The sequence below is a fragment of the Bombus bifarius genome, unplaced genomic scaffold, assembly GCF_011952205.1.
Source record: "Bombus bifarius isolate JDL3187 unplaced genomic scaffold, Bbif_JDL3187 scf7180000009200, whole genome shotgun sequence".
Lineage (NCBI taxonomy): Eukaryota > Metazoa > Arthropoda > Insecta > Hymenoptera > Apidae > Bombus > Bombus bifarius.
This window is the reverse complement of record NW_022884965.1, coordinates 2,536,512-2,549,228: the sequence shown is the minus strand read 5'-3', so window position 1 is coordinate 2,549,228 and position 12,717 is coordinate 2,536,512. Positions and strand designations below refer to the sequence as shown.

The 12,717-nt window shown below is 30.7% G+C and overlaps 1 protein-coding gene across 2 annotated transcripts; it reads right to left on the bottom strand.

Annotated features, from left to right (window-relative positions):
* Window positions 1-3,244: 3,244 nt before the first annotated feature.
* On the bottom strand, window positions 3,245-8,266 carry LOC117214283. 2 transcript variants are annotated; one of them, XM_033460261.1, is made up of 6 exons: window positions 7,986-8,266; window positions 6,440-6,505; window positions 5,614-5,679; window positions 5,017-5,179; window positions 4,021-4,372; window positions 3,245-3,459 (listed from the first exon to the last, which is right to left on the bottom strand). In XM_033460261.1, exons 1-6 carry the CDS (start codon window positions 8,107-8,109, stop codon window positions 3,280-3,282), a joined length of 951 nt encoding a protein of 316 aa, XP_033316152.1. In that variant the 5' UTR covers window positions 8,110-8,266; the 3' UTR covers window positions 3,245-3,279. The 2 variants fall into 2 exon arrangements, with proteins under 2 accessions (XP_033316152.1, XP_033316153.1); XM_033460262.1 differs by lacking the exon at window positions 6,440-6,505 and having other exon boundaries at window positions 7,986-8,265.
* Window positions 8,267-12,717: the final 4,451 nt, after the last annotated feature.

Here is a 12,717-nt window from a genome sequence, read left to right as displayed (position 1 = left end):
AATTTGCTAAATTAATTATTAAATTATTAAATTGTTAAATACATTATTCGTTGCACCTTTTCTCTATGAACTAATTAACCGATTCAATTCTAATTATGTGAAATAAATTTCTATAATTGATATATATGTAGCCGAAACAATAGCAATCAAGTGAATGTCTGCAGTCTTATTCATCTGAAGGCACATATGAAATATTTCACCCTGTTAGAGAACTAACAAAGCAATTGCAGTAGGAGAACAGACTACTCTTCAAGAGCCATTCATAACAAAAAATACAATGTATCAGATAGTCTACAATATACATTTCATACCTTGCTTCCTTGGGAGAATTTCTACTTGTAATTGCAAATTGAAAACGTCAATTTCTAACTAGAAGATGATATAATTGATAAAAATGGAGGAAACAGATGTACAAATAAGAATTCTAATTTTGGAGTTAATCGATATTGATCATTGAGATAGAAGGGTGAAAAGGGGTCAAAAAGAATTATCTTCCAAACGGGTCACTCAAAATATAAAAGAGATGGAGCACGTGCAAGTATTTGGTGATTGACGATAACGATATTGTAAAATAGCGTCGATAACGATGATAATGGACTCGCCGCGACTCGATCGCAATCTATTGTTAGCTAAAGCTTGGGCCGCTTTTATAGTTGGGGATGTTCAAGAACTAATCCAATATTTTGTATTTACAGTAAAATCAGACAAGAGAAGAAGTGAAATTGACAGGAATTATTTCGCGTTCGATCTTACTGAAATTCATGTAAATAAAGAGCGATAAGACAATAGAAATTTTCCTCTTTATTGGAATGTTTCTAGAAACATGAATAATTCAATCTCTGAAAACATTCTAATTAATAAATTTGTCAAATCTAAAGTAACAGATGTGGAACAATCTTCTTTTTTTATTTGATTGAAAACATTGTTCTAACGAATAAAGGGAATGTGATAAGATTTGCCAGGACTGTGATTAAAGTACTAAATATTGTAATTACGAAACAGAAAAATTGTTATATAAATTATAAAATTATTGAAGTAATAAGTATTGAATTTTCATCGGTTCATAATTCTGGAATTTTCTGAGAAGAATATTCTGCTATTTCTCTAATAAGTTACAAAGTAGACTATTTAATCAAGTCGCTATGTCTACATGTTTATTCCCATTGTTCAATTAAGAAACAAACAGAATTGTCTTTGTTTAAGAGCAAAACGATAAAGGGAATATCAAATAGTGTTCGACTACATAGCATGCTATATGCGTCGCTTGATTTTTGTTCCTATCATAGGAGGCATAGAAAAACGCCACTCAAATTGACAAAAGCAATTCATCATCGATCTCTTTCAGCATGACTATCAATATTCTAAACCATCACATTCCAGTAATCGCTGTACAATCAACGTTCATAATAATCCATAAATTATCAAGCGTAGAAGCGTCTACTGTTATCGGTGTGGATTAAGAAGCAATTAACAATTATCGTGAAAATTTTCTTATCATACAACGAGATATAAATGGGAAGATAGGAAAAAGGAAAGAAAAATCATAATAAAAAATTCTTCGTTTAAAGTTTGAAGTACCTTCATAATGTTTTCCTTTCTTCAAGAAGGTATCACACGTTAATTAATCCGGGAAAATTATACCAACGAGCCGATAACTTTTTAATAAGCCGATAAGCAAATCTGGTTATTGGCCTATCGTTAATCTTAACGCGGCTAGTTATCATTAGCATCGATTATGAATGACTAGCCATTTACTTGATTATCATCGAATTACTTGCAACTGCGCAGTTCTTCTATCTTCCATCTTGATTCTTGATGTTGATGTTTTACGATCTCCCTGTTAAAAATTGACTAATTAGTTATGGTATTTGGAAAATTAATGAATAATATTTAGAAAAATCAATTAGTTGTGTTAACTTGAGTATATTTGACGATCGACGCACTTCAAAATACATTTTTCTTAATAACTCAAGTTACTTTTATCAACATAAACTAAAGTTATATTATCTTTAATTACGTTAATTTTTATTATTTGCTATACATATAATATGTATACACTATATACAATGTATATATATATATGAGCAATGTATTCTAAGCTACTAGAAGGTAATACGTATACACTACTACATTAGGAGTACCAAAAGAGTTCAAATTACTACATTACATTATTATCATAACAATAATTAGTTATGACAGAATTAATGACTTAGATAGTTAATAAATGATACGAGCAGATAATTAAACAAGATTTGACTCAAGGACCAGTCACTTTCACACTCTATGCCGAGAAATTAAGAATGCCACTCTCGGCTGGCACGTGAATCAATGAATTAAGCATGAAGTGTAGCAATTTTGTCCCTCGACGCAAATTCATTGAATCTGAGTGGAAAACTAGTGTCTCGTTTTACATTTGTATTGTTGTTGGTAACCTTTGATCCTTTAAAGGGCTCTGAATTTCTTTAAAATATTCTTTAATACCCAGTTTATCTTCATGTTTCCTTCGCGACACGACATTATAAATACTTTTCTACTTTTTTACTTTTATAGTTTGTGAATGATAAAAACATTAAACGTTCGATAAGATGTGGTGTGTAATATTCAGAAAGTGTATGGAATATTTGAAGGACTGGTGAAAGTGGCTAGAATACAAGAAAAGAGGCGAAAAGAGATACTACTCTGTATATATGTAATAAGAACTTGTATATTTCCCATATAGTGAAGTACAATTTTAAGAACACGTTGGAACATTCAGAACAACGTTATAACAGCACTACTAAAAAACTTAGACAAGTTTCTACAACAAACTACAAGATTAAAGAACCACACTCTACTTACCGCTAAATATCTCCAAAATTGTAAGAAATACAGACAAGATTTACTTCAAAAAAGCATACTTAAAGAAACATCAACGTTTGTACTGCCTTAAGAAATTCTATTTTTATATAACAAAATTTTCATATCTAAAATCATTTTTTAAAGAACCTACTTTATGATGCTCATAATTTATAAAGAATTTATTAAACAAATACTCCCAACGACTATTTTATTGAAGTGTAATTTCTCAAAATGTAATTATTGACAAATTTTGTAAGATCTTTCAAAGGAGGAAAAGATCTTTTAAAAAGAATACAACAAATGACTATCTTTGACTTCAAATTAAAAACATACTAAATTGAATTCTATAAATAGTTAAATATATAATTATATATATAGTTAAATATCGTTGATATTATTTTTTAAACTTTTTACAAATGATAGAATTCATTAGAAATATATTTAGACCGCAATAATATGCGTAAATTCTCGGATTTCGTTATTGCCCAACACACTAATTATGTCCTTCAGGGTGATTTGATGGACGGTCTCGTTAATTTTGCTACCTACATAACTCTGGATACCTGGAAGTATGTCCGGCTTGATAACTTCTATGACCTTTGGTGTTAACTCCTTAAAGACCTACGGATAAATGCATGCAAATTCAATTCCACGGCCCTTCTGCCCTACCAATTTGTTACATTCCAACATTGAAGTTAAATAAATAACTATATCATCTTGAATCTTCTGCTTCAACAACTTTTTCAACAAAACAAATATTACAACAATAAAAATTCGTAAGAAACATCGAAGTAAATAAAAATTGATAAGATTTTTACTACAAATTATTTGTATCCTGATCTTTTTGTTCTTTTCTTCAAACCATGGTACAGAAGATAAGTACTAAAATGTACTGTTTTCTAATTAATTTAATCTATCAGAGATCTAAAATTACTTTTCTGCTTGATCATCTTCTTCACACAGTGAATATAATAATAACAAAAATTATTGTGAATTATTGAAATATAAAATTAGCAAAGTTGGTTACAAATTATTTATATCTTAGTCTTTTTCTCTTTTTTCTTCAGTAGATGTTGCATAAGCTATATACTCAAATTCGAGTTTATTTCTAATTCAATCCGCTAAAGCTCCTAAGTTACAAACCAACCACTAACTATTGGTAATTTGATAAAGTGATCCCACCTTGTTCATGACGTCGGACAATTCATCATCATCCATGAAATTTCCCAAATTGATATCGATGGATCTCAATGAAAAGTCCATGTCGAAGGTCTTCAAGTACACTCCTTTGTGAAATCCCAATAAACTGTTCACATACAGTTGGAAATCATATATATTCGCTTTGAAAGACCCAGCACCTTTCAAATCGACTGTGTTCCCCAGGACTCCGGATATATTGTAAAGGCCTTCCGCGTATATTTCCGGAATAGAAATATTCGCCGCAAACGTTGGTCCGATCAAGGATAGTTTCGCCTTGTTGATCACGAAGGTCGACAAATTGTATAGCACGATATCCTCCAAAACGATGGATATGCTGAAAAATTCAACACAATGTTAGCCACTAATTTAAACAGATAGCGTGAGAATAGGTATTATATAAAAAGTTATTCTTCCTCTCATACAGGATGTTCCTTTTTATCTTGCTTTGGAAATATTCCTAACAATAAGCAGACGTAAAAAAAATGTTCAATATCTATGTATGTATTTATTTATTGCAGTCTGATGGCCGAGAAATTGGACTTGGTATTCCAAAACGGGTTCAACATAAAAATTACATTTTTTGAGCACTTAGAAGCTTTGAAATAGTTTGAACACGCGGTATTTGAGTACGTAAGACTCGCGTAAGTCAAGTTCGGCTGATTTTTCACACATTTGCATAAAACTCTCCAGCAAACGTGACTTCCTAGTCTCAACTTTCTCTATATGGAGAATTCCTAAACTTATCTGCCATATAATCTCAGGTTCTCACAAACTTCAGAATTCTGACAGAGCCATGAAGTCGTTCATTAGCGAACATACCAACAACTTCCGGGAAGTTCGTCGACTTCTTCCAATACCGGAAATGTGACAGAAATTCATTTGATATTCAAAGTACATCGGGTTAAAGCAGAGGTGGTGGTTTAGGAATTCTTCAGGACCTTCAACGTGACCAAAGACTTAATCAATCCTCTAACTTACTTCCCTATGTCCGAATTGTCTACATGTATGTCCAATTCATCAAGACGATACGGTTCCAAAGGTGGGATTCCAAGTTCTGGTATCCCATAGGGCATTCTGCTACGAAGTTTGTCTATGAACCTTCGAATTTTCAACTCCAGACCCTTCGAGGCTGCGCTGTCAACTGTCCTTTGCTCAATTAGTGTCGATTGCAGTAATTACATACACTGGCTCACGAAAGCATTCAAACTTTTCGTGAATACACTATGTGTGTTGTACAAAACCATGTGAAAATTTCATTAGCATTGTAAATGAAATTTGATTATCATGATTACTAGACTGCGGTTTTTCATGCAAATTCATATTTTCATACATGTAGATAGAAAATTCTCTTACCTATTTATAGAAAGCACTATACTTTGAAAATTTTATATATTTTTCCATATTATGTGCCTTCTGTACGATTTTACAGTTTCGAATTTCCCATAAATGCATAGAAATCCGCAAGCTATTAATTACATTGACCAAGTTTGAAGCAGATCTTCGATGTAATGTATTCGTGAAAAGTTTCCACAAGTGGTGCAATACTCTCATGAGCTTATAGTTTAGAGTACCTACTGTAACCAGTGGTGAGTTTAGTCGCGTTGATCAGAAGATTCCTCGGCGTCTCCACCGCGGTGTTAACTAAAACAATAAAAAGGTCCAGAGTTTACTTTTTATTTTTTTTTAATAATTACACTTACAAGAGCACTGATAGTCATAATAAAGCGATTTAGCGGAGGATGGAGATTGATGGTGATGCAGAAAGTATTCTTGTGAAAAATAGCAACTGGTAATGAATACCCATATCGTATTAGGAAGGTCAAATTCTACGGTAAAAAGTTGATTTCATTGGCTTTACAGGGAAAATAGGCCTGAGGGTTATCAACGTGCTCTGGAATTGCAATTATGGTTGCTGGCTGATGTGGTATTTTCTATGAGGTATTGCCCAAGCAGTGGTACTACCAAATTATCAGAAAATTGATGTTAGCCAAAGCAAGGATATATTTCAGAAGAAGCTCTTGAGATTTTCGCAACCGGTTGTTATCGCAATTGAACGATGTTGTTAGCAACTGAGACTCGCATTAGGCTTGTCCATTAAAAACGCTATTGCAGTCATGGTGCAATACTAGCTTTCTTATAGAGGCAACTTTCCAAGCTTCATTCCATTTTCATGATAATATCCTTGGACTAATTGTTGGCTATTACAAATCCAATTAACATTGAACTCAACTTTAACTGAATCTCGAGTAAACGTTAATTTAACGTGAATACAAATTTTGTGGTGAAAATATTAATATTGAATTGTTCCGAAATAAATATTAATAATGAAATGGAAATATAGCTGATGGAATAATTTGGAAACTATGACTGAGAGAACTGTTTGGATGAAAGTGTCACATACTGTAATTAGAGGCCGTGTCCGTAACGCGGTGTATCAATTCTTTCTGTCGTTGCAAAAGTCCTGACACTGCAACAAACGAGTAAACGCAAAGTTTCCAGTGAAACAAAACTCCTTTCCCTGACGAACGATCAACAAACGGTCGATTGGTCGTAAATTCAGCGTAGGTGCTTCTCATTTTCACGAGTGTACTTGTGACATTTGAACAAGGGTCAAACCGAGTTATTAACCACGATAATGGCTTCCAAATGAAAACTAATGTATGCAGTAGCGAATGATGAAGATTGAGTAACTGAACTCGGAAAATTAAAATACAGTAATAACACAGTAAGTTGAAGTATTTATATATAACAGCAACTGATAAATTTAATTTTAAAAAATCTAAAAAATTTCTGGAAATAATACATTTCTCGAAACAAAGTAATCATTCAAAATAATGAAATTAATACGAATAACTTTCTTAAAGAAAACTTGCAGATATTAAATGAAAACGTATTGACAATGTAAACATGACGAATGATGCAGTAAAATGATGCAGTAAAATGATGCGAAGAAGCGGAAAAAATGAGGAAACGATTGCTTGAACGCGATACAGTCACGAACATTGGAATGTACGTGTGATTTTTCAGATTCGCAGTAATTGAGTTTGTACAGCGTACAATCACGGGCATAATGAGACAATTGCTGTAGTTATACAATAAAAAGGATATACAGGTCTAGTTGATAATGATTATAAAATGACGCTCAAACTACAAAAAAACGTATGACTACTACTTGTTTCTGAATCATCTTATTATCTCACTGATCTTATCTGCGAAATATTAATTTTTTGTTTCTAAAATGTCTGTATGACAAAACCTTGATTTCTCCTCAGATTAACATATTTCTTCAAAGATCAATAACACAGCAAAAACGATGCTTATTTTACTTGCAAAATAAGTAATGCTTGTATATATCGTACAAATGACGAACATGAAACAAAAAAGATAATATTCATTATAATTTAAGGTACAGTGTAAATTAAGATACAGATTTCTATGTGTAAGACAAAACTTTCAAATCTAATAAAACTGGAGATGACTCTTTAAGTCAGATCACAGTATAATATCTAAGTGAAAGTATTTTCTTCTATGAACGAGTTAAAAATAATTGGACGAGGCTAACTTCCATAATTGGCTTTATATCTTGTTACACTTTATTCCATTTCCATAGTTAGAAATCACTTGATCTACAAATTGAAAATCAAATGTAGTAAAACAAGAAGTACTCTACTCTTGAAATTAAAAAATCGAACTAAGAATCAATTTCACACGAAACTATTTAAATAAAGAGAGATAAAAAAACAATAGATTTACAAATTGAGAATCAAGTTTAGTAAAATAAGAAACATTCTATCATCTCCCATCATTCTCCAAATTCCATTGAATTATTCAAAATTTGAAGAAGCAACGAAGATCAAGGCTCAAACTAAAAAAGAAACCCAGTATCAGTGTAAAAGAAAATTGTTTAAAGAAGAAATAAAACTAGAATTATTTTTAAAATTACTTACGAAAACTAGTAGCACTGTTGGCGACATTTTCAATTCCTCCTAAAATTCCTGGAAGACCTTCTGACTCAGAGGAAACCACTTGAATGGCCAGCACCACAATAATAATTTCCTTAGGCACGTGCATCTTCTTAATCACCTTTCTTTACTAATGGAAGGAACAACACTGAAAATTGAATTTTCATAAACTGAATGTTTAAAAGACCGATCACGCAACACACGTAAGACCTGCCATTCAAACCGCTCGCGAAGAAGCAGGAAGGCCGACTGACAACATGAAAGAGTGGCAATACGTAAGTAAGTCAGCTGGTATAATTGTGAGCGCAATATTTGAAATGTGTGAGTAATGCACGAGCAGGAACGTGTAGCGAAAGCGAACGCTACTCCATGATCCACGAATGGTGATCCAATCAATGTAAGACATACTACAAACTACATTTCGCTTGCATAATTGAATTAATATTATCAGTGAAAATTTATATGTCATAAATTAAATTATTGTGCATTATTGTGCACAATGCATAATAATTATATCAAACAGAAAAGCCGATGTTTAAACAATTCAGAATTACAGTAAATACATTGAAATGAAAAATTAATTCACAATTGAGTTGAACAATATAGAAGCATTAAACAGACACGTTACCTTCATGATATCTTCAGTTAAAACAAAACAAGTGAAACAAAAGTCTAAATATTACTCAAGAAACTAAAATTAATTTAAAAAGCAAACAAGAACATTGTCATTTAATCAATTAAAACGATGAATTTTGAAACAAAAATCTGAACGGTCACCAGTTAATAATGTAAAAGTAACAAATTTATAAATAGAAATAATTAAACTAGACATATATAAAAACAAGTAGATATACATATACAAATAAGTAAATATACATATAAATATATAAATATAAATATAAATATACATACATATAAATCTATATAAACAAACACAAGTAAATATACATATAACAAGTAAAATATTAACATATATTGTAATCATATAAAAAAAACAAAAAATAAAATATCCTTATAAAATGATAAAATAATTTCAAATTGATAAGAATGATCATAAACAATCATCGTCATGATCAAAAGTATGCGCACATATGCAGCATATAAAACGCGAGAAATTAAGAAAAAGAATATTTCTGTAGAGAATACTAAAATGCCATACTGTATCTCTATTACAGAAATATATATATATATATATATATATATATATATATATATATATATATATATATAAAACAGTTAAAACAGACGTAAAAATACATGTTGGAGAACATAACAATATAACATATACAAAACATAGATATAAAAAATATATAAAAGCATAGAAAAATATATGCAAAAACATATTAAAAACATAGAAAAAGAGAGAGATATATATATAAAGAACATACAAAAAGTACATATGTATAAACATAGAAGAAATCACCCACAAGTAAGCCGTGCTGAAGGAGGTATAATTTCAACTACAACGCTTGTGTGCCATTTTGTTTGCTACTTGTATACCATTTTTGCCCTTCCGGTAAAAGAAAGGTATCAAATGCTTATAATGCACTTTGTTTCGTTCCATATTTAAGAGCATATAAAATTAACAAAAATTAATGTAACCGAACCAAACTATTATATGATATACAGATTATTAATTCAATTATATCGATTCGAATTGTATAATTTGAAAACTTCTATTTGGAAAAAAGGAATTCAAAGAATCATATTCTTAAATGTAAAAACGAATTAAGTGTCGTGTTCTATGTTAATCTTTAGCAAATCACAACGAGAAAATTTATACCTGACAATTTATTGTAATATATATTTCGATAGTAACGACAAGAACGATATTTTTTACAGAAACGAAAAGGTGATTTACGTATCGCGTTCTACGTTAATATCAATTTATCTGTATTTATTAATTTAAAAATATTAGGATGAACATTTTGATAATACGAGGGAACTATATTCGAAAAAACGCTTTTCGTGTCGCGTGCAAATAACGTGGAATTTTCAACGAAAGGAAACGGTGGGAAAATAAGAAATAAGTAGCAATTTTTAACGTTAATCTACGTATTACGATATACATTAACTTTCCGAGCGACCCAGTATGAAATATTTTATCATATATCCACTTTCATCTATCATGAACTATCATCCGTTTTCATTGGAACTACCACTCACCAATAGTTTTACGAACATTGCAAACCGTGTATTTGACAAAATTACGGCTGTCTATTATTGAGACATAATATATCCTTCTGACGTAGTATAGGATGGCCATTTTCGTATTAGCAAAGAATTCGTTCTACCATAATAACGCGGATTCCCTTGCAGTTGTACGTTATTCATGTGGGACAAGTTGTAATCGAATTATATCGGTGTTCGTTTCCAATGAGTCCTTTTTATCGTTCATCGCTTTGCAAGAATAAATGTTCATGATGTTTGTGTTAGTACTGTATATTATAAAAATAAAAAATAATAAGTGTTTCCATACATATGTGTCGGTGGATACTTATTGTACGACTAGAAAATAAAAATTTCCAACGAAAGAAAACAGCGAGAAAAATAAAAAATAAGTAGCAACTTTTAACGTTAATATACGTATTATGATATACATTAATCATTTTTCTCTAATTATTCAGGGAGGGCTTGTGGGTGCATTTGAGTACAAAATATTGGAAAACAATGGAAAGAAAACATCGTCACCACTTACCTTTCGTTGATTTCCACATTACCTTCTGCCGTTGATTTGCTATGTAGAAGACGATGGTCGAACAAATTTTCCTGTAACAAACAAGAATTGGTATTAAATTGCTGATATTTTATAATATAGGAATGAATTCGTAAGTAGACTTACATACAACTCTTTCTTTTAGATGAAATCGTTTCCTACCTCGTTTATTTCAGAAATAATAGCTAAATAGGCATATGTAGAATGCGCGTGAATGAAATTTGTTAATAAAGATTATTAATGAAACTGGATAGCAAGGAACGAAAAGAAAAAATTTGTTAATTTTTTACTATATCAATGAAAAAGTTTCGCTACAAAAAATTGCACTAACTAGAAGTATATCTATAAACCTATATCAATGCACACAAACGAAGCTTAGAACTTGACGGTAGAAAAAGTTTTAAAAAAATATCACATTTTTCCAGTTGAATTTTCATAAAAGCTGCACATACAGAAGACAAGAAATTGAAAGGTAACACCACTTACCTTGTCGATATCGTTGTCGCGCGTTCTCTTCAAGCTCTTTGATGATATAGCTGCAATCGATAATCGACGCAAGTTTTCCTATAGCAGAAAAAATTTAATATTAAATTTCAAACGTAAAAGAAATGAAACAAAATTCTAATAATTTACAATTCGAAAATAATGTAAAAACAAAATATACTAAATTTTTAGTAAAAATAATATGTAAAATTGAGAATGAAAATACTTTCATCACAAGAAGATTGTTCCTTTTACAAATAGGAGATTCGAAAAAATTAACTTTTTGTGTCGATACTTCCTCTGGGACCCTGACATTATAAAAGACCATTGTTCATGCAAACTTGCTTGTAATATACGGAATTTCATATTAAATTTCTTATTTTTTACTAAATATTGAGAGTTCTGGTACACCTACCCACTCGAAAGCTAAAATCACGAAAATCAATTTTTCTATTAAAAATCCACTAATTTATTCCAAAATTTATACATATTCTACATGAAGAATCATTTATTTAATAAACTCACGTGAATTTAGTCAGAATCACTGGACTTAAACCGCGATTATCTTACAAAATCCACGTAAAAATTTGTATTATCCGACTTATTTTATAACAAATACGAAAATATGCAATATTATATCAATTTAAATTAAAATTTTGAAAGATCCGGTAAGATTAATGAGAAAATGTGATCTAAATCAAACTGTCGTAAATCTTCTCTAACATTTTATCGATCGAAAGCCAAGATCCCGAAAATTAAAAAATCTTTAATTTATACCGAAATTTATACGACTCTTATTATAAAAATCATTTATTTAATAAACTTACCTGATTTCAGTCAGGATCACTGTACTTCAGCCGCGATTTTCTTAAAAAATTCACGAAAATGTGACAGCACGATCTTAAAATTATTAATCAAACGTAACGATAATCTCGAATAAGCATAACCGGCAAGCTCCCTCAAATGCCACATTATTCTCCCCACAGGGGGGAGGGGCACTACAGTAGTCAATTATTCATACAAACAATGTAGTTTATCAAAATTGAGCCTTTTATATTTACTTCTCTCTATCTTAAAATAATCTGTCAATCATATCTAGATTTCTAAACCAAGAATTTCTTTTATTTCTTTCGTAATTTTCATTTTATATTTGTATTGTCGCTTACATAAAGTTATGGCTTGATTAGTATCCACCAATCTCCATTGTCTTTTTTAAAAAGCTTGTTTGTGATTGGTTGTTTGTGTTGGCGGTTTTACTTCCGGTGGAGAACATTGTTCCGCGATTCTTTTTAGTGCAATAAAGAATTCGAAGTAATCGGCCATTTTTAGTACGTGATTATAATGATTCTGTGATTTATGTAAAAAGTGTTGATAAATTAGTGCAAATTCATCTAGAAAATTGAAATTCTTCTCGTGTTTTCAGTTTTACAGATAATTCTTTAATTTTTTTTTCCTTTTTATTGCGTTTTTGGCACGAAAATGTGACGAAAAATAGATTAACGTTTTGAACGATTAACG